Here is a 22,528-nt window from a genome sequence, read left to right on the forward strand (position 1 = left end):
AATCACATTCAATCTAATATTCAGTAAGTGGAGGATGAATAAGAGCATTTCAGCTATATATTAATGTTTAATTACATGCACTAAGTGCACCAAATATAGTCTGATCGAACAAAAAGTCAACCCAAATTCGAAGTTAGCAAAACACCACATTAAGAAACCATTGAGTTTTAGTTTGATATTAGAAGGGAGGCACTACATTACACATCACCTTTCTTTGTGTACATGTAAATGGGGAAACGTTAACTCCAGAATAACTTATCGTCTCTCACCATCACACCATATTTTCTGTAATTATTCCAGGATTTTAACTTCTGGACCCGATGATTCAAGTATTAATCACTGTAAATGATTAACTTCCAGCAACTTGCCTTTTACCCGTTTGTCTTTCTCCTAGTCACTGTTTATCTTGAAGTAGTGTTCCAGATTTACCTTTTCTATACCATTTGCTATCAAATATAGCAGAGGTCACCATTCAGTCATTTCATATGAGGTCTCCATTCAGTCACTCCATTTCAAAGCTGAAGAACTCAAGTTTTCTCATAACACTCTGTTCCTTGGCTGTTGACTTCCTAGACAGTCAATCCCACTATGGACCTAGTAGATATTAATATGGTAAGTAGCAAAAACCATCTAAAAATGCATGTGCTTTACCACTCCATCATATTTATATTGTGCTAAGGTGGCAAGAAATATAATGGTTGTGCTTTAGGGGTCAATATTATTCATATTGCAGAGAACACTATCACAGCAAATTGACTTTACAATTGCTAACTCAATTTATTTTTCATAAGCTACATTTTCAAATGAGACAGTTTTGCATTGTATGACACAAAAAAGAAAAATTAAATTACCAATAGTTTACATGTAAGCTTGATTCCAGTTTGTATCGCAGCATTTTAAGACAACAAAACAAAAAACCCTCAATGCTTCCAATAGATTTCTACTCCAAAGCAGGTTCTGCCATTACCTCCCCTTAAAATCCTCAATTGTCCACCGTTGTTAGTGTAATTGGTTACAGTACACACACAAAATTGCAACAAGCTGAAGTAAATACAGCAATAGGCGTCGTCATGGCCATCTCCTGCTTTTATAAACTGCACTACACGCAGACAGACAAAAGGGGTCATTATGATTGGCCGCAACAGATTAATGTTAACAGTTCAGTGACATATCAATAGAACAGTACTGTTGTGGCATTCACAATACATTGTGTAGTTTGATATCCTTATGTAACTTTACTGAGGTGCAACACAAACAGGCAGCTGTTTTATGTTGGAAGATTTACTCATTTTTAGTGCTTTATCCACTGTTTCAATTGTCCTACCTAGATCCAAGTTTATGACAGTGTGCTTTGACACAGGAAGCTTCCGCAGACGTGACAGTTAAACAATGCAACTTCATATTCAGCTGCTGTCATGGAAATAACAGTACCCACTACAACCCCCTGATCAGATATGATCAAAGTTCCCTGCTCCAGTAACAGAAATCAAGTAATTGTGTGCCCTTCACTAAAAAAAAAAGCAAATAATTAACAGTGCACTCACACTTATAGCAGGATGCTGAACATCACAATAAAAATGTACCAGTTGGCTACAAGATAATGAATTGGTTGTGTGATCAGCAATTCTCACCGGATGCAGCTGTTGATCACCATACTTTCAGCAGCCAAGCAAATTAACCCACAGTTGACTTTAACCCAATACAAGTTGTCAAACTGCTGCACACACTGGCACCAGGGGAAAAAAAGAGCGCGCTTAGTAAAGAAGAATGCAATGGCACAGCTGCTTTAGTTATTTTCTGCCATTCAATTATATATTTTAAGTTCATACATTATTTCATCCTGTTTGATGTGTGCATTTTTAAAGTTACCTGAGATGTTAATTAAGATTTAAAAATAATGATGCAAATCAACAGGCTGTCAAAAGTTTTAGAACCTGTTTATTAGTAACCAGGTTTTTTGTTTTGGGGGATATGGGGGGGGGGGGGGGGGGGTTGGGAGAGAAAGAACAAAAGAGAGGAGAGAATTAATGGAAAAAGGCCATTTATCTTACTGCTGCATTTCCCCAATTTCCCCTTTTGCAGTGAGGGCAGGATCAGTTCAGCACACCAGGAAAAAAAACATCCAGACTACAACACTTAATTTTTTTTTGCTACATCCAGCTCAACAGCAACATTGAGGATATGCCAACAATATCAATATTTTTATATCAGTTTTTTTTTTAAAGGTACCTTTTATATGTTCTGATTATTTACAACTGTACAAGCAAAGCACACACTTCCAAGTGCACAAGTTTAATACAGTATTGACTATCTTTGCATTTACAGGGTTTTTAACAATCTGAAAAAAGGATCCAACTTTAAGATCTTTCATAAATTATATTACAAAAAATGCTATTTACTGCTAGTTTGCTCACATCTGATTTACCCAGTAAGACTAGTGACAGTAGATGTAACTGAGTAACTTTATCTTGCCCATTCCAACCCTCTGGGGTCAGTTATAGCAACATCTAAATCTGTCTCGTACAAAAGTTAAGGCAAAGTCATTTTCAAGTTTAAAATGAAATTCAAGTTTCTCATTTTGACACTGGATGGAAATTAATTTATAGCATGAAAAGAACACAGTTGTTGAAATAATAATACCCTTTATGGAATAACTTACCCATTGTCTCCTATGACCAGCAAGTTTGTGCCTAGTGCTGTACTGCCTTCTCTCTCTTTTTGAAGCAGTTAATTTAGTCTGGGTTACTATGACGACTAGCCATAGGAATTTTTAAAAAGCCAATAATTTCTTCCTGTGTAGCAAAACAGGAAGCAGCCACAGATCACCTGCAACATTAGTAGATGGCAGTAGACTCAGTGCACTCCTGTCCTTCAAAATTATATATTTTTAAAAAAACTCAGCAACTAATCTAACATTTTACACACAGCAGAGATGAATTGCTATTTAGAAAAAAAAAAAACTGGCAAGACAAAAACATTGTGAAAATTCGGGGGAATTCCACTCCAAACTTTAATTCTCACCCCATTTCAAGTACTCTACAACGTACCAAATTACAGAAAGGTGCCAGTGTATTGACTGGGAGTTTATAAAGAAAAAAAAAAGCACTTGGAACAGAGCATTAAAAATAAACAACTGTCGCCACCTACTTTAGAGCACATAGGTACATAAACCAGTCTTTTGCAGTGATTCATAATCACTATGTGTTACACATTGGACAGTAGCCCTACCCTTATCCAAAAATCAACTGGCCGCTTACTATTAACAGTGCAAAAGTAAACTCTGAAGCATCAAGACCAATGGAAACCTACCCACAACAGAAAAGAAAGAAACTAGACAGCTTTTTTCTGTTAAATCTACCATCCAGGTTATTAATCCAATCACTTCCCACTAACACCTAATGGGTTTGAGATTTGTTGTACTTCAAGCCACTAGCCTCTATATAGTAACAAAAAAATATTTATTTTTTTCCATGTCAGCATTCACACACTGATCATATTCTGTGCTAAATCGATCTGTGGAACAGAAAACCACCTGCAACACTGCTTAACATCATGAAAGTAGATTCAATGTCTACTGCTCCCCATTTTATCCTTGTGTAATTACAGCAAACAAATCACACTGTTAACATAAAAGACCACATTCTGGCCCACAGCATAACGCTCATGCCAGTTTGCTGATCATGGTTCCATTTATTCCCCCCACCTTCAAATGGGCGAAGAATCTTTTCCCAATCCATAACTGAGCAAGAGATTAAGTTACAGTAGACATTACACAACATTTCACCAAATACTGAAAAGTGGTAGCCTAAGGCAAGTAGTATTACACTCTCACTCCCAATACAAAAAGTGCTTTTTGTTGCCTTCAAGCCCTTTTCCAGCAACCCATTATTTCAACAACCTCTGTGCTCTGATTGGAGACTTGGGGGGGGAGATTACACTTGAACAGACCAGACCCTTTAATCAATGCCACAATTTCTGCACCTTCAGTTGGGTGATTTTGGGGGGGTGTGCTGCTCTTTATTTGTACGCTTGTTGATGCCCTGAGGGGGTGTTCTGCGACCCGATTGTCTTCGCTGGTCTCTCGGCTTCCCTGGGTTTGCCTTTCCAAGAGGCAGGTCTTTATTTTTAGACTCTTTATCGACTGGGTTTTCTGGAGCTTTTTTGTCATCTTTGTTGCTGATTGCAGTGTTGGGTTTTTGCTCCTTCTGTGGCTGTAGTGTTAGAGATTCTTTAGCACTTCTCTGGCAAATCTCTGCATAACTAGGTTTTCGAAGTTCCTGTGGAATTACAAAGAGAGAATCAATACCTCATGAAGAATAATTTGCATTATTCATACAAGACTTTTAGTACGGTTTAAATGCATTAGTAATTAGCATGCCTTTATTTGTTTAAAGCATTCCCGTCTCCAATTTAGTCCATTAAAGTGGCCCAACCTGCTTCTTTCCACTGGGAAGGTATGAGACAATGCTCTCAACACCGTACAATTCAAGTAAAGAAAGAATTTTCATTTATATAGCATCTTTCATGACCTCAGGATGTCCCCAAGAATTACTTTTGAACTGTAATTACTGCTGTAATGTAGGGGATCATGGTAGCAAGGTCCCACAAACACAGATAAAATAAATTACTAATTGGTTGAGGGATGAATATTGGTCAGAAACATAGAAGATAGGAGGAGTAGGCCATTCAGCCCCTCGAACCTGCTCCGCCATTTAATGAGATCGTGGCTGATCATCCAAATTCAGTCCCTACTTTCGCCCCAGATGGAGGTTGAAATCACTGAGGATGAGAAGTCGTTCGGTGCAGAGGCTTAAGGAGGAGAGCAATGAAGATATCTCGGTAATAACATTTATGGTACTTGGGTGAGCGGCAGAGAACAAGAATTTTAAATGAGGAGAGGGGGGTGGAATAAGGTGAGATGCTCAAAGGAGGAGAAAGTGCCGGAGGAGTAGGGGAACAGACCAAGGTGTGATTTGATGATGCGAACCATACCGCCACCATGGCAGTCTGAGCGGGGCAAGTGGTGGAAGGTATAGCCAGGCGGGGAGGCTTCATTTAAGAGTAATGTGTCATCACCCTTCAACCAAGTTTCGATTAGGCACTTTACAGCCTTCTGGACTCAAAGTTCAACAATTTCAGATCATAACCTTCGCCCCGATCTCATATATATATATTTTTTATCCACACTCTGTCTGTCTTTTTCTTCTCCCCCACATGGCAGCTGTCTTTCATTCTGCCAGCGCAATTTACACTTCATCTAGAGCCATCCTTTGTTTCTTAACCTGTCCCATAGAAACATAGAAGATAGGAGCAGGAGTCAGCCATTCGGCCCCTCGAGCCTGCTCCGCCATTCAATGAGATCATGGCTGATCATCCAAATTCAGTGCCCTGTCTCTGCCTTCTCCCCATATCCCTCGATCCCTTTAGCCTTAAGAAATATATCTAACTCCTTCTTGAATATATTTGATGAATTGGCCTCAACTGTGGTAGAGAATTCCACAGGCTCACCACTCTTGGGTGAAGAAATTCCTCCTCATCTCTGTCCTAAATAGCTTACCCCTTATCCTTAGACTGTGACCCCTGGTTCTGGACTCCCCCGCCATCGGGAACATTCTTCCTGTATCAAGTCTGTCTAGTCCTGTTAGAATTTTTAAAGTTTCAATGAGATCCCCTCTCATTCTTCTAAACTCCAGCGAGTATAAGCCCAATTGACCCAATCTCTCCTCATACGTCATTCCTGCCATCCAAGGTATCAGTCTGGTGAATCTTTGCTGCACTCCCTCCATGGCAAGAACATCCTTCCTCAGATAAGGCGACCAAAACTGCACACAATACTCAAGGTGTGGTCTCACCAAGGCCCTGTACAACTGCAGCAAGACATCCTTGCCCCTGTACTCTAATCAGGACACGTGGAAAACTCCCCATCTGCACTTTGAACAGTACCATGGGATCTTTTACAGCCACCCGAGAGGACCAATAGGACCTCTGTTTAAGGCCTCATCTGAAAGAAGGTAGCACAGACAGTGCAGCTCTCCCTCAGTAAAGACAGACTTGCATTTCTATAGCGCCGTTCATGACCATCGGGAGTCCCAAAGCGCTTTACAGCCAATGAATTACTTTTTGAAGTGTAGTCACTGTTGTAATGTAGGAAACGTGGCAGCCAATTTGCACTCAGCAAGCTCCCAAAAACAGCAACATGATAATGACAAGATAATCTGTTTTAGTGATGTTGATTGAGGGATAAATATTGGCCAGGACACTGGGGAGAACACCCCTGCTCCTCTTCGAAATAGTGCTATAGGATCTTTTACATCCACCTGAGTGCGCAGGCGGGGCCTCGGTATAACGTCTCATCCGAAAGAGGGCACCTCCGACAGTGCAGCACTCCCTTCAATACCGCACTGGAGTGTCAGCCAAGATTATGCGCTCAGGTCTTTGGAGTGGAGCTTGAACTCCTGGCCTCCTAACTCAGGCGAGTGTGCTACCTCTGAGCCAACGCCAAGACAAAGTAGATAACAGTTCTTTACAAAATGAAAACAAAAGGTTTTCAAATTTCAACATTAAGTTGTGTATGATGAAAATTGGCTACATTTGCAGAAACTATACAACAGTAAATCGCAAATCGTACCTTCCTAGATTAATAGTCATATTCTGTTTAAAGGAACCCACACATATTTAAATTGACAGTAAGAGTTGATCCCAAATCTGAACAAATGAACAGTAACTGCCTGTCTAAGTAACCAGGTTTCGCTGCACATTCTTGTTCATCCCTTCAATGGGATTCTCAGAACAGAAAAGTTGCTGGACGTTAGCAAATTGACAGACTATCAAAGCAAACATGTCCTATTCTTGCCACAACATCTTAGCAACCGTTTTGTTTGTGTGTAAGCCCAGATGTAGATGTCCATAGGTCACAAGGCCCCACTTACTCCCTTGCGCATCGTGCCTTGGGTACATTGTACCAGAATTACACACGCACACAGTATATACATTTCTCGATATTTCACTGAAGTTAATTCCTTTCTCTCACCATTTTTCTCGTTTCAATATTATGGGTGGTGTATTCCCAAATCAATATGGCACAATGAGCACTTCCAATAGCGACTAAAGGTCATAAATGCAACCAGGTCTTTTAATAAGTCATTACCAGTTTTTCATGCAGTGCACTTCCCTGTGAGCGCTGCACGCACTCATCCATTCCTGCCGGCTTCTGTTTTTTTATTAAAAAATCACAGTTTAAACTCGGTAGAAACAGCTACATGCAAGGTACCGTGCCTACTCCTATTATTTAGTTTAGAATTTACTGCTCAATATCTAGTAAAGCACCGTGGCCTAGAAATTCAGTAAGGCGCTGCCAGCTTTGCGGCCAGTTACCGCCCAAAGAGGGCTTCTGCGCCAATAGAGGAGGTTGCGCTGATATGGAGCTCGGTGGTAATGGCGGCGGTAGCGCTGCGCCGGCACCGATGATGTCATCGGTGTGCGCAGTGCCCCGTTTCTGCCCCGATGCCCATATTCAGTTGCCGCCGCCTCCTCCGTGGCGGCCGCTACTAACATCCGGAGACCGGGGCCTTACTGCAGCCTTAGTGGGGCGCATAAAGGTGGAGGTGCGGGCGGCCGCATGCCCGCACCTCCTTCACCACCCCCCCCCCCCCCCCCGCGGCATTGCCGGCTGCTTTTCGCGAGCCTGGCACTTCTCCGTGGTGCCGGGCTCATTTGCCGGCACAATCCAGCGGCGATCTCCCCGTTGCAGGCACCTCCACCTTGAGAAGGAGGAGGCCTGCAGTACCGCAGCCTGCCGCACCGCATCGGGTGTCGCAGCGGCACCTGGAGCGCTGAAATTCACTTTCAGCGCCCCAAGCGGGGGCGGGCACACCCTGGAATAGCGCCCGGTTCCGACTTGGGGCGCAAAAACTGAATATCTGACGGTCGCAACTGGCTCCGCGCCCAGCGCTAACTTTTGGGCGCTAGCCAGCTGGCGGGGCCAGTGAATTTCTAGGCCCAAGTGTCTAAATAAAAAAACTCAGGGCAAAAGTGAACAATTATTTGAGCCATAACACTATCTCCTAGCTCATTAGGCAGGAATTACAAGCAAAGGATCTGGCAGAGTTGTACTTTTACTATATTAAATTTACTTTCTGCACTCCCAGTAAACACCAATTGCATTTCTCTCCCATCTAAAGCAGTCCCCATACAATTTTATAGGTGTAAAATGTCTGTCAGGTAGGAATCACGCCACACATGCCCAATATGGGTAATTTAAGAAATATTCCTCAGGATGTGGGCATCACTGGCAAGGCTGACATTTATTGCCTACCCCTAGTTGCCCTGAGAGAGTGCGGCTTATTCAACCACCTCAGATGGAAGTGGAGAGTCAACCACATTAGTGTGGTACTGGAGTCACATGTAGGCCAGACCAGAAAGGACAGCAGGTTTGCTTCCCAAAAGGACATTGGTGAATCAATTTTAACACCAATTTGACAAATTCACGGTCACTTTCACTGATAACAGGTTTTTAAAAAAAAAAAAGCCGAATGCAAATTCTTAAACTGCCACGGTGGGATTTGCACTTGCGTTTTCTGAATTACTAATCTACTAACATAAACATTGCACTATTATACACCTAATTTAATTTTTGTACTTTGACATTGAAATTTTTGACTATTTGTCCAGGAAAAGGCTGTGTTTAATTTTAATGTTAAATGTGGTTCACTTGCCGTTAGCTCCCAAAAACACACAAGTTATTCAGGTTGTGGATTTAGACTTTTACCTGGGATACCACAGCAGTTAACAATTGTGTTTTCCACATACTAGTTTCAGATAATGGGAAATGTCCACCACCACCACCACATGTGCTCAATAGTATTTTTTGAATGGCTTCCATTCATCGAGCTATACAGATCCTGCAGGGCCAGCTTTGTGTGGGGGAAAACGATAGTTTGCAGCAGTTGAGAACTTGGCGAGAGCCATATAGTTCTTGCTCGTTGAGTACCATTCAGTCCACGATACTGACTAGTAAAGTGAGGTATGCCACATCAACAGCAAAGTTTACATAATTTTGTTTTTGATGCTACAAAGACAGATAGGAAATGAGTGAGGCTCATGAAAAGATGTCGCCATGCACTGGCAGGTGAGACACTTTGGAACTCAGTTACACAATGAAGGGTCTTATTGTTAGAGTGCATAGACCTTAAAACAGTATCTACTTCAAAGTAAATCTTTTTCTGCTGAATTTGCACCAAAGTCCCAGTCCTCAGTACAATTAACTACATGACCAAAATAAACTTGATTCCCCCTTTCACCACTTCACTACATTAGTCCTAGCTAGCCTGCCTCAATACTGAAGTGTCACCACTACTGCCTAATTCATCTCAAAATACACAGCAGAATTCCATGACATCTCCCACAATGGAATTATGTCCTAAAAGCTTATGATAGTAAAAAAAAAATCAATGCTCACACTAAAACATAATGCGAACCACTAATTGACAATGTAAGCCCATATGCTGGACCTGCACAATAAGCAAGATGCTAAATTTAGCACTCCTGACATCTTCATACACCATACTCTGAAAATTAGTGTAGAATTCATACATAATTTAAACCTGCATCTAGACACATTAAGCAACCATTTGGAGATTTAAAAAAAACACGGTTTAGCTAATGCATTAGTTAATACAAAAATGTGTTTCACCAAACCTTTTTCTCCTTAAGCCACGTGACCATTCTACCAAAGTCTGCCTGCTCATAAGTCTTCCGTGGGTTTAAAACAATCCTTAAAAATGTGGGCAACAGCCAGTGATACTGTTCAAACTGTTGTAAATATAGGGAGTAGAAAGCAGTTTTAGGGGATTAACATACCCACAGTTACCCTACCACAGCTACTTCAACTGAAGAACACTCAGCAGATAGATGACCTACCCGATAGAGCAATCTTCATGCCTTGAATGATATGCATCCTCCACATACTGAAGCCCTCCTGGGAAACCATGTGCTGAGTATGCACACAAAGGTGTCACTGATATTACAAGTGTGCAGCATTGCACATTGTTACCTGCTCCTGCATGAGAGAATTACCAGGCCCATCACCCTGGCCATATTGTTTTAAAGTGAAGCAAATCACTCAACAGAGTGACACCCAAAAAACAAAACATGCCCCAGGGCCTGTGGGGAATTGCAGCTTTTGAAAGTTGTATTCTTCAAAAATTGAAGACTGAGCTACCATGTTGATAATCTATCCTCCTCAACACACAAGAGCACACCGTAGTACAGTTAGGCCATATGTAGGAAACATAACCTCAGCTGTCAGCACCCATCGGCCAAAGGAATGATTGTGCACTGCAATTAAATCTGGATAGCATTGTCCAATAAAGGAGGAATGCTTCATGTGGCAGCCAGATATATGCTATTAAACTGGAACGAGATATCCGTATGCCCAGAAAGCACACATAGAACAGGTGGATTTAACCTTCACCCACCCCTCACCCAAACTTTTTCCCTCCAACATAGTAGTTACAATGCATCGTCATCCACTTGGCTATTCATTAAATCGGTGGTTTGCCATGGGCCTTCGCATCATAGAAAACAAACCTTTCAGGCTTCCTAAACTGCTCTGTATTAGATGCAACTTAGGACTTTGTGAGCATCTACAGAGGAAATTAGGTCACAGTCCCAACAATGTGGATAAAATAATGCAACAACTTTTTGATCCAAATGAAACTGGGAAGCAACTGTAGATTTTAAAAAGCTGCATACGAGTCTAATGGACTGTCTTGAATGCCAACTCAAACAGTTGATTTACAGGAAACTCTCGTTTAAACGGCACCCAAATATCCAGAATTCTCCATTAACCGGCAAAATTCTCGCGCCGAAAACAACACCTCAATAACCGGCAATGTTGCCGAGCCCAAGTCTCCTGTGGTGGCCAAGTTAGTCAGTGGGGATAGTTCTCCAAACTGCCACTACTCGGCTTCTTGGTGCTGTCGGAAGTCGAACACCTCAATACCCCTGTACCAGGAGTCTGACTCTCCCGTGCTGCCAGTAGTCTCTTCTGATCTGCCATTTTACAGGGGTACTGTGTCTCCCACGCTGCTGGTAGTCATTGCATTACCCTCAACTGGCAGTACTGTACTTAATCAAGCATCTTCCACCATCCATTTAACAACATTCTGTAGGTGAGTACCCAATTACTGTACACTGCACATTTCTTGATTTTTAAAAAAAAATTTTGTTAAAAATAGCCTCGGTAGATAATCCTCTCAGTCATCCGGAATTTTTGATCAACCGGCAACACGCCGGTCCCGGATACCAAAGAGTTTCCTGTACATAAAAGGCTGGCCAGTTCATTAACACTGCCATGAAGCTTTCCATGCAATGAAGAAACTCACATGGGACCCAACTGGACATATTTCTAAAACTGACTATCCATCGCAATATCGTATCAAACCAAATGTGAACACGTCATGAAGGATGGAAATAGTGCCAACATGAAACCTACCTGAACAGAACTCAAATAAAGACAGAAAATGCTGGAAATACTGGGTTCTGACGAAAGGTCATCGACCTGAAACGTTAACTCTGTTCCTCTCTCCACAGATGCTGCCTGATCTGCTGAGTATTTCCAGCATTTTATGTTTTTAGTTCAGATGTCCAGCATTTGCAGTATTTTACTTAACAGAACTTGTGGACCATCATATGAGAGTTAGTTTTTTTTAAAAACCACTGGAATTGTGAATATATTATACTTAACTGTTGTATTTAAAATAGTGAATTTGCACAGGTTTAAAAAAGACAGGCTGAAGGCTCAGATTTTTTTTTGGGGGGGGGGGGGGGGGAAAAGAGAGAAAGGAGGGGGAAATAAAACATTTGCAAGGGACATCAAAGCCAACAGCTAAAGTTTTTATAAATATATTGAGAGAAAGTGGTAATGGGGACCAATTAGACAGATGCAGGTGAGACTATAATGGATAAGAAAACGGCAGATTCATTAAATGAATACTTTGCATCAGTTTTCACAGTGGAGGAAGGTGACAAAATACCAGCGCTACAAGGGAACCTAAAATTAAGTCAAAGAGAGGAACTTGGATTCAACGCAAGTTTTAAAAAATTATATAAAAATGGTAATGGAGATGATAATGGGACTTACGATGGACAAATTTCCAGGACCTGATGGTTTCCACCCCAGGATATTGAAAGAAATTGCAGATGAGTTGGCCACAATTTTCTAAAGCTCTCTAGATTCAGGAATTGCACCTTTGGACTGGAAAATTGCAAATGTCACTCCATTACTTAAGATAGGAGAGGGGAAGATATCAGGTAACTACAGACTTATCAATTGAGGGGATATTACTGGAATCTATCAATCAGAGACGAGAGTGACTGAGCACTTGGACAAGTATGAACAGATCAGAGAGTCTCGCTCCCCCAAAAGGCTGTGCATATTGGGTCAACTGAAATTTTCAAGACTAAGATCAATAGATTTTTTGTTAGGTAAGGGTATCGAGAGATATGGAATGAAGGCGGGTAAATGGAGTTGAGGTACAGACCAGCTGTGATCTAAGTGAAAGATGGTATAGGCTCAAGGGGCTGAGTGGCTGTTCCTGGACAGCTGTTCCTGGACAGCTAGACAACCAGGTAAGTTAGGGAAGGAGCCTGGCCTAGCAAGGGAAACTCACTCAACTCAAGCCGAGATTCGGTCGGAATCAGAAGCCTGACCAGGAAAAGTTAAGCAAACCCATTAACAAGAGGTAGGACTTATTTTTTTGTTCTCAGAGGGCTCTGTAGTTAGTAGAGTGTGATTTGATCACTGTTACTGTGTACATTCATTTGCTCTCTCTAAAAATAAAGCAGCTTAACAATTTGCATCAGGCCTCATCTCACTATTGTTTTTCAGTCTGCCTTTGGAGAGAAAAAAAATGGAGAAGTGCACGAAGGTATGTGCAATAAGACATCCCGTTTAGATCACAAAGGGTTACGCCCCTGGGTTAAGCTATTGCATAAATAGACAATTGGCGGTACCGGGACCCACCTGAAAGCAAGATGCTCGGACCAGTTACAGGAGTACCCAAAAGACTATCTATGGGAGACCCAACATTCAAGAATGTGAAAGCTTCATTTTAAATTAAAACTAACAGTAAAAAACAATGCCAGTTTTCAAGGACATTTTAAGCCAAAATCTACTAAAAACTGAGATACTTCACTCTAAGGAGGAGATTAAGAACATGTGGGACACCCATGGTTCTACCACTCCATGTAGTTCATTAGTACACTACAGGAAACTTTCTGGTATCCAGCACTGACGGGACCGAGCTGGTGCCGGTCGATCAACACTGCCGGAGAAACCAGCGCTAATGTTAAAACATACGGAGCTTCTGAGCTCCGTATCTAGCAACAAACCCTGCTGCTTAGCAACAGCTTCAAAACAGTCGGCGCAGCTTGCAAGCGTCTCTGTAGCTAAGCAACAGCTTCAGCTAGACGCTTGCAGAGCCAGGAATGGAGAAAAAAAGCAACGAAAAGTAAAAAAAGTTATCTGAACCGACTCCTGAATTTTGCTGGTGGATAGAGCATTCTGGAGATTTAACCTCCATTTAAACGAAAGTTTCCTGTACCACTTTTGTGCTTCAATAAGAATTGATAACTAGTTTTCAGTCTCAACAGATAATATGTATCTTCAGCCAGGCAATGCCAAGTCAATTCCTCGGTTTAACTTTTCTGATTTAAAGCTGCTCCCATCACTGCAGCACCAACTCAGACAGAAACCATCGAGACCAAAGTAAGTTGGCAAATTTTATTTTGGACCGTTGAAAAGATTTGGAAGTAGTCAAACGAATTTGAAAGTAGGAAATACCTGGTTGCAAAATTTGGCAAGAATCAATTGGATCAAATACCAGCTACATCTTTTTAAAAAAATCACAAGTTGTTGTACATGCCAATCAAATCAATTTCCTCCCTCCCAGAAAACACTTACTGTGGCTGCTCCATTGACCTGTACTGATTTACTTGCAGTAGAAAGAGGTGTAGTCAGTCTTTCCAAGGGAGTCTGTGTTTCTCTTTGCTTGGTTTCTTGGCTCTTTATTTCACTATAAAAATAAAAGACCACAAATGTAACTTTCATTTTTGTTATAAACACCAACTATGAACATTCTTCCTAAAAAATAATCCTGTAGCAGTGCATAAAGGCCACTAGGTGACACCAGTACAGACTGCTACCCTTCCTTAAACTACAGGAGACACACCATTTTTTTTTTGGTTTCTGCAAAATGAAGTGCACGAGGGCATGTGCAGGAAGATATCCAACGTGTCACCACCCCCCACCCCCATTCTATTTTTCAATTTTGTGTTATATAGCAGTGTGAGCAACCTCTCCCCTCCCAGAAGTAAAAAGGTCAAAATCACACTATATGCAGAATAGCAACAAACACAACTTGTTCATTTTTGGGCACAGAGCCGATGTGGAAGGATAGATTGGCTTTGGAAGAGGTACAGTGCAGATTCACCAGAGCTTAAGAGTTAAATTAGGAGGGCTGATTTCATAAACTTGGCTTGCATTCTTTGAGTTTCGAAGGTTGAGGGATGATCTAATCTTTTAGTGTTTAAAATGATAAAGGGATTCGATAGTGTAGATACAGAGAAACTAATTCCTCTGGGCTGTATCATTCTATGGTGGGGAAGAGCTAGGCTATTTAGGAGAGAAATCAGGAAGCACTTCACACTCAAAATCTGGAACTTGCCCCTCAAAGGGCTATGGATGCTGGGTCAATTAAAATTTATAAGACTGCGATCAATATATCTTTATTTGTCAAGAGTATCAAGCATATGGAACAAAAGTCAGGTAAATGGAGTTGAGGTACTGATCAGCAATGGTCTAATTGAATGGCACAACTGGCTTGAAACTGAAGAGCCTACTTTTGTTCACATGAAGCACAGGCTTGTAAGAATCAAACACCAGAGGGAAAATTATCAAAGGATCATATAAACCCTTGTTGCTTCCTCAGAGCAAATGCCAATAACTAGCTTGGTTTCTCCCTGTACTCATTAGAAACAAACACCAGTAAACTAAAGTTGTTGCTCAATATTAAGGTCAGGTGAGAATTCAATTTCTTCCAAACCTCTAGTGCCAAATCACACCCTGGACAGATCCCAACTCAATAAATCTGTTCCTCCAATTGAAAGTGCAAATCCTGTGCTTCCTTCCTTGTTATTTTAACCTTTGCTTTGTTCAGTATAGAGTTCAACCATCTGAATTACTATAAGCAATATGGCCTTCAGGATATTGATGGGGCATTGATCATATTCTGTAGCTTTCCCCAAGGTCTTATGGTCCTCTTACTTACAAACATAAAAAGTTAGCATCACTGATTCGGTATCACTGATGCACAACAGATCTTGCCCAGGTCATCGTCCTACCTCAAGAGAAAACAGAAGAGTTTGTATTTTTGCAAAATTCGTTGCTTTTGACACTTGGATAAAACAGCACTCACTCCTGGCAACACCAAAGCTGCTCTGAGGTCCATCACTGTCTAAAGCAGGTCCGAGGCTCTATAGGATGGCCCTGCTTGGGTTAATCAAGGTAGATATTCTGACAAACCTGACCATAGTCTGCAATAAGCTTTGATAACTGGGAAAAAAACTACAAAAAAAGTTACCTTTACTAATTCCCTGTAGGGTGGCTACTTGATCAGCTTCCTACTCCGTCATGCTAAATTTATCAGCAGGTCCATTCTGGTATGAGCCACTTGTTGCTGGGTCTTGATAATAAAGACTGATTCCAGAACAAAGGTAGCTGCTTTGAACGCTATGGGAGCAATGAATAAGCTAACTATCAATTGGTTACTTAGAAGCTCTGATCACAACTGGGACAGACAGACAGGTGGCTGATTCTAAAGATGGGGCCTGTGGTGACTGATGTTGGAGATGGAACTCAGTCATATGCACACACTTTGAATATGGTTCACCTTGTGCACATAATGGAAAGGTTCAAAAACATTCCCCAGTCCTACCTTTGGAGTGAATGAGCGATTCTATGGTGAACTGGGCGGCCCAGAGGGTCACCTTTCAGCAAAGGAATCAGGCATATCAAACCTTGTCCTGTGGTTCATGCTTCAAGTTGTACGATGATGGAAGATACCCCTGTGAGAATCTGTTATCTAAATACATGCATGGCACTGAAGACAGGTTTTTAAACTGGAAACTAGACAGGACTGCAAGAATCCTTGTAACTAAAGAAAAAGACAAAGCTCCAACATGTGATGATTGTAGGAAGAGGATTTGTGAGCTATTTAAACACAAAGGAATAACCCAATACACAACATGACATGGATGAAATTCAGAGTTAATAAAAATAGTTAACATTTTATTACACTGACTGGCTGCAAGAACTACATTTTATCAACAGCTTCATGGCATTTAATTTTGCAAACTGTATTTTTACTGTAAAGAGAGTGCAAAATAATCAATTTGTCCATGACAGAACCAGTGAAACCGTAATTAAATCTAACTGGTGCACTGAACACAAAGTGCATGATTTTTGGAGGGAAGAAGCCAGCAAAAGAAACTGGCAATGGGCGCCACCTGCTGGAAATGTAATGTAATACATTAGGAAGAGAACATCGAGCTGTACTGACCTTTATTATTTATATAGGGATAGGGGGCAATAGAACAGTGCAAAAGCAATCAGAAGGCTATAAAAACAAGTAACACCAAAAACTGAAAAACAGACTCAAAGCTAATGCCATCTTTTTGGTTACTTTGTCCCCTATTTTGCCCTCCTGGAGTCTCAAAACCAAATACCTCCTATAACACACACCCTCAGCCTGCAACACTGCTACTGTGTAAAACTATCTCTACGTGAGTAAAACAGTACAATTTGCTTTTCTTCCCTGTGGAGAAGTGCCTGGACTTTTCACTGCACCTCCTTATAGCTGTCCAGTGAAGATGCTGAAAATATTGTGGTGATCAGACACTGCTCAAACTAGAGTTATAGCAAGCTTTGCGTACAAGTGGCTGCACCGATTCTGATAGGGACAAGTTTTCCATTCCAAGATCAGAAAGGTAAGTCAAACTAAGTTAGACTCTACAGAAACAAAACACAGAATACTGGAAACACTGCTGTCTGTAGATGCTGCCTGACCCAACAGATAAGTTCCAACGGTCCAAAGCCAAAAAGGTCAACTTGTCTGCTATCTCCACAGATGCTGCCTGACCTGCTCAGTATTTCCAGCATGGTTCTTGTTTTGAATTCCAGCATCTACAGTATTTTGCTTTTTGTTCAGACTCTACTGGGCTGCTTGCTGGGCCATAGCTGATGTCAACTGAGCAGCTGGCAGACATTGGAGACTCATAACACTGAAAATGATGTTAAAAATCTGAATTATTCCAACATGTCAGCAAACACCAAAAAATGTTTTATAACTAAATCCCAAGTTGTTCCTCCAAAAAGGTTGGCAGATGTGTATTAACTGTTCCAGCTGAAAGCAGAACTCCTAGTAGAAAGCTTGAAAGTACAGTTCCAAGATTACTGGCCAATTCAACATTCATGTCTGGTTGCGAGAGTCTTGACAGCAAATATATCTTGGGGATAAAAATAGTAGAACCCAAACTTTCATCCCTTATCACCATGAAGTGGAAATAATGATTCAAAATGCTTAAAGCACAGCAAGTTCAATCATTCTGGTTAAAAAGGAGCTTTAAGTGACTCCTTTTTAATACTATTAACAGGCAGCACTCTGTAGCATTGACCCTCAAACATTGGGGTGCAGTGAGCAGCATGGAAAAAGTTTCCCCAACTCCTAATCGATTGCTCCTTCACCCTAATGATGCGTTGCTTCCTGCTACTCGACACAAGTTTGCTTCCTGCTTGTCTGATTAACAATCTACAAAGCTTCATACATGGTGATATCATGAATGGACCCATGTCTATGACCGACTGAATGTAATAATTAAATGCAAGGGGGAAGGAGGAGAAAGAGATCAAAGAAACTTGATTAAATAGCCCCAGTAGTGTCTGGTATCCTATGAGGATTTAAAAAAAAATTCAATTTATGCACTTATTAATGCTAATTGCCACACAATTAAGAGTACATAAAAGGACAATTCTACGATAAATTCAACATCGCTCAATTTTGCTTTGGAGGGGTGGCGAGGGGAAGGGGAGTCGGTCATTGGTAAATAAAGCAAATTACATACGCATGGGAGAAAAGAGAGATAATCTGGAGCGAAAGATCAGCAAAGAACTTCAAAGAATAGATTATTGTGCATACATGATTCACTGATGATCCTCTCAATTCAGAGTCGGGACATATGAAGTATATGCACACACAAAAACGGTTTACTCATATTGAAGTCTACTCCAAAATGCTGGAAAATGCACAAGTGGGAATAATTAATTAGGGAATGTGTCCCTAGAAACCCTGCAAACATAAATCTCAGTATGTATAGCTAGTGGTTGATGCAGCCCGACTGAGTTTGAGAATCGTTTCTCCATAGAAAAACCTCAAGAAACTAGCAATTTACCAAACAGGTCATCACCGATTTACCAGGATGAGCAAAGAAAATTGGTTAGTCTTTTTTTTTTTTAAAAAAAGCTTCTGTGGAGGTTACTAATATACAGCATTTAATACTATAATGTCCAAGCAGTTAGCGTTGCAGCATACATCATACAAGAGATCCTTGCATGTCCCCAATTATTTTCTGTTGTACGTTCACTAAGTTACCTTCTAGAGTTCAATTATGTTTAATTAAAACAGGTCCATCAACAGATAGGTACATATAAAGATGCTCTCATACAAGGCAGCTCATCAGTACCAATAGGCAGAATTTAAATAACTTACGTGATTTCTGGTGAACGAGGTGGTGAAGGGGAGCCCTCAGAACTCACTGGCAGTGCAGTTGGAGATATGGATGGCAATGTCTCCCGTGGTATTCCCGAAGGTATAGTGTTAGTGCTTGCATCAACATTTATACTCTAAAATAAAAATGATCAGTATCATAATCCTATTTACACTAGTCCAGAGATCTTACAGTAGAAATATATAGCCAGCGGACTTCACAGTCAAGCAAGCTGCAAGGTGCCATTTGGATCTCGGGTCTTGGTCATCTTTCTGCTTGCAATTTAGTTACAAGCATTAACCTTACCTCCAATACAATCCTCTTCCAACTCATAACTACACTTCAGATTCTTGCACAAAGCACTGTACAGGAAACTTTCTGGTATCCGGCACGGACGGGACCGACGTGTTGCCGGTTCATCAACAATTCCGGATAACCGAACGCTATAGTAAAAGATACGGAGCTCAGAGCTCCGTATAAAGCAACAAACCCACAGCTTCAAAACAATCGGCACAAGTTGCAAGCGTCTCTGCAGCTTAGCAACAGCTTCAGCTACACCCTTGCACAGCAACAAATCAATTAAAAAAGTAACTAAAAGTAAAAAAAAGTTACCTGAACCGACTCCTGAATTTTGCCGGTGGATAGAGCGTTCCGGTTATTTAGGAGCCGGATAATCGAAAGTTTCCTGTACTGAGAACTTGAGAATAAATTTCGCACTCAATTTCCTTCGGTTAAGATTGCAAAATACTGATGTCAAATTACCAAATGGCTTGTTCAGACATGGAAATGTCCATCTTAGTTATCTTGGCCACAAAATATAAAATGTGAACTGTTTTCTATTTGGAAAATGGATAGCTGAGCTAATTATTATATGCATTTTGGCATTTGTTAATATACACTGGCAGTGTCAATAAGCGATCTGTTCAAGTCAATCTAGATGCCTCGGATATGTATTAAAGTACTAATGCGTGTACGCAATCTAGGTGCTCAGGAACCAGATAAAGTGACGTAAACTGAAGAGAGCGTGTTAAATTAGTACAGCCTCACAGTATAAACAATATATTTCAGAAGGAAAGAAAGGGACTTGCATTTGTATAGCACCTTTCAAAATGCTTTAGGGCCAATGAGGTACAAGTGTAGTCACTGTTGCAATGTAGGGAAATGCAGCAGCCAGTTTTGACACATCCAGGGCCCACAAACAGCAATGAGATACAAGATCAAATAATCTGTTTAATAATGTTGGTTGAGGGATGAATATTGGCCAGACCACCGGGAGAACTCCCCTGCTTTTCTTCAACTAGTACCCTCTTACATTTACTTGCAAGGGCAAGTGGGACCTTGGTTTAACGTCTCATCTGAAAGACGGCACCTCCGAATTCAGCTTGCTCACCCATATCCTCATTACCAAGATGCTTTCTTCCACCTCCACTGGGATACCTCGTCGATGCTCTCTAACTCATGACTCACTTGTCTAATATCATCGCAGTTGGCCTTCCCAGCTCAAGCCTGCACAAGTTACAATTCTTGCAAAATACTGCAGGCCATGATCTCACCACACAATGTCCAACACTCCCATAACCCCAATCCTCTCCAGGCTCTCAGCGCCCCAGTGTGTTGATTTCACAAGACTTATCCTTGCTTTCCAATTCTCCCATGGCTTTCTCCCCATCTATCTTAAATGATGTTATCTAACATTATGCACCGGTTACTCCTTTAACACCAGGCTATGCCTTGTCCACAGCTCCATTATTGGTAATCACTCATTTAGCCACTGCATTTTGAAACTCTGCTTCAGTTTCCTCTGCCTTGCCACCTTCCTCCCTTCAAAAGCCTCCTCAAATCCCTTTTCTTTGACTGTGCTTTCAATCTCCACTACAACCCTGCTCTGATTGCATTTTCTGCCCTTCTGATCAGCATCTAAAATTTCTCAATGTAAAATAAATACTTGAGATGTCTTCCTATGTGTGAAGAATACAGAAATCTAAATGATTGAAGTGATGTTTCAGGGTAAGCGCTCTGCAACTCAAATAGCTTGTGGTTTTCAATGGAGAACAAAAAGATACATGCTGCCTTTTGGGAGTCATTGTGCCTGTAAAGCTCAACAGTTACCTTGTCTCCAAAGCTAGCCTTCACCTTTAAAATAACTCGAGATACTATGTCTCCTCTCCATACTGGTATAATTTACCACACGACCAGTTTAAGTTATCAAATGGTCCAAGACACAGCACATTGAGCGAGATTAGGCAAGAAGTTGAAAGTAGTAAAAGACCTCCAATGGTGATATTAGCTCTGGGACTCCATAACAACCTGCTTGGGAGACATGTACATCATTCCTAAATTCCACTAGTTGTTATTCCATTCTACTTGGTGTAAAGGCTCTTCAGTAATGGTGCAAAGCTTTCTACATATACCCCCCAATCTAGATTTGCTCAGAATTCTTGGTCTGAAATCACCGTTTAACTGAACTGAATTATGTAATCATCTTTGTTCAGACCTGACTGATTCTCATCTGGCTAGAATCCACATCATATTTAAGACAGACAAATGCTGTACTTTGTTTCTATGGTTTCAAAACAATACAAGTTTATAATTAACTATTCCATAATTCTCTCTCAATGGAGTGTTCTTCAAAAGCAGAATAAATCACCACAATACCTGTAATATCTGTGCCTTCTCTTTCGGAATTGCTTTGACCACGTTAGAAAGTCTGTTCTCAAGAACCTCTTCGGTCTTCAGGTTGCCTGCAGCTCCAGGCAAAGGAGGAAAGTTGGACAACCCTAGTTCAAAGTTGGGTGATGGTGGCTTTGGTGGAGGGGATTGTGTCTGGGATCTCTGCCAAAAAAAAGAGTTTTAAAAGATACAGTTCCCATTCCCAAAAAAATATCAAAAAGGCACTCAAATAAAATTGATCCCAATTTAACTGTCCAAGAAAGCACCAACCCATATTATTAAATGGATATAAAAAAAGATAGAATGTTTCAAATTGCTATTAGCCTTATGAAGAAGGTCTGTCACAAGTTTTCCCTCAGAGGGTATTGTACATACGAAACTGCTCACAGACAAATCTGGTGTTGGCATTAACTACAAACTTAGAAACATTATGTACAAAATCAAAAAAGCAAAGAACTCAAATTTGGTGGAATGCCACCAGGGGCAAGAAACAGAACGACAGATTTGCATTTATATAGCGCCTTTTACAACCTCCGGACATCCCAAAGCGCTGTACAGGCCAAGAAAGTACTATTGATGTATAGTCACGTAGGAAATGTGGCAGCCAATTTGCACACAGCAAGGTCCCTCAAACAGCAAAGCGGTAATGATCAAATAACCAGTTTTACTGATGTATCCTTAAAGTCATTTTAAACTTCAACTCAATAGCAGCTCAAAATCGGTTTTGTTGCATAATTTTCCCCTCTCCCTCCTCCCCTTCTAGCTTAAAGAGTGAAAGCGACCTGGCAGCAATTACATTCATCTTAAAAGGAAGTTTCAGTAACTAGCATTTTGAAGCAGCATGTAAGATGTTTAGTGGCATGAGGCTCAGAGTAAAGAACAGAATTAACCAGACACAGAAAAAGGAGTGGGGTGAAGACTCACCAGAAATAGAAAAAAAAGCACTCAGGATTTTGATCTCCCAATGCAACATGCCTATCCAGAGCAGAGACAGGCAGCTTGCAATCCTAAGAGACCCTCCAGCTATAAATAAGCA

At 41.0% G+C, this 22,528-nt stretch overlaps 1 protein-coding gene across 5 annotated transcripts in view; it reads right to left on the reverse strand.

Annotated features, from left to right (window-relative positions):
• Nucleotides 1–752: 752 nt before the first annotated feature.
• The window catches only part of larp4b (La ribonucleoprotein 4B), a 100,089-nt gene continuing 78,313 nt past the window's right edge, over nt 753–22,528 (reverse strand). For all 5 annotated transcript variants that reach the window (XM_085987588.1, XM_085987590.1, XM_085987589.1 and 2 more), the window contains 4 exons: nt 21,478–21,654; nt 18,825–18,958; nt 13,964–14,075; nt 753–4,277 (listed from right to left, as the gene is read on the reverse strand). In XM_085987588.1, the coding sequence (XP_085843714.1) occupies nt 3,984–4,277; nt 13,964–14,075; nt 18,825–18,958; nt 21,478–21,654 (717 nt within the window). In that variant the 3' untranslated portion in view covers nt 753–3,983. The remainder of the gene's footprint in view (nt 4,278–13,963; nt 14,076–18,824; nt 18,959–21,477; nt 21,655–22,528) is intronic.

The sequence above is a fragment of the Somniosus microcephalus genome, chromosome 5 (genome assembly GCF_052327205.1).
Source record: "Somniosus microcephalus isolate GS21.2 chromosome 5, FLI_Smic_1.0, whole genome shotgun sequence".
NCBI classification, from domain to species: domain Eukaryota; kingdom Metazoa; phylum Chordata; class Chondrichthyes; order Squaliformes; family Somniosidae; genus Somniosus; species Somniosus microcephalus.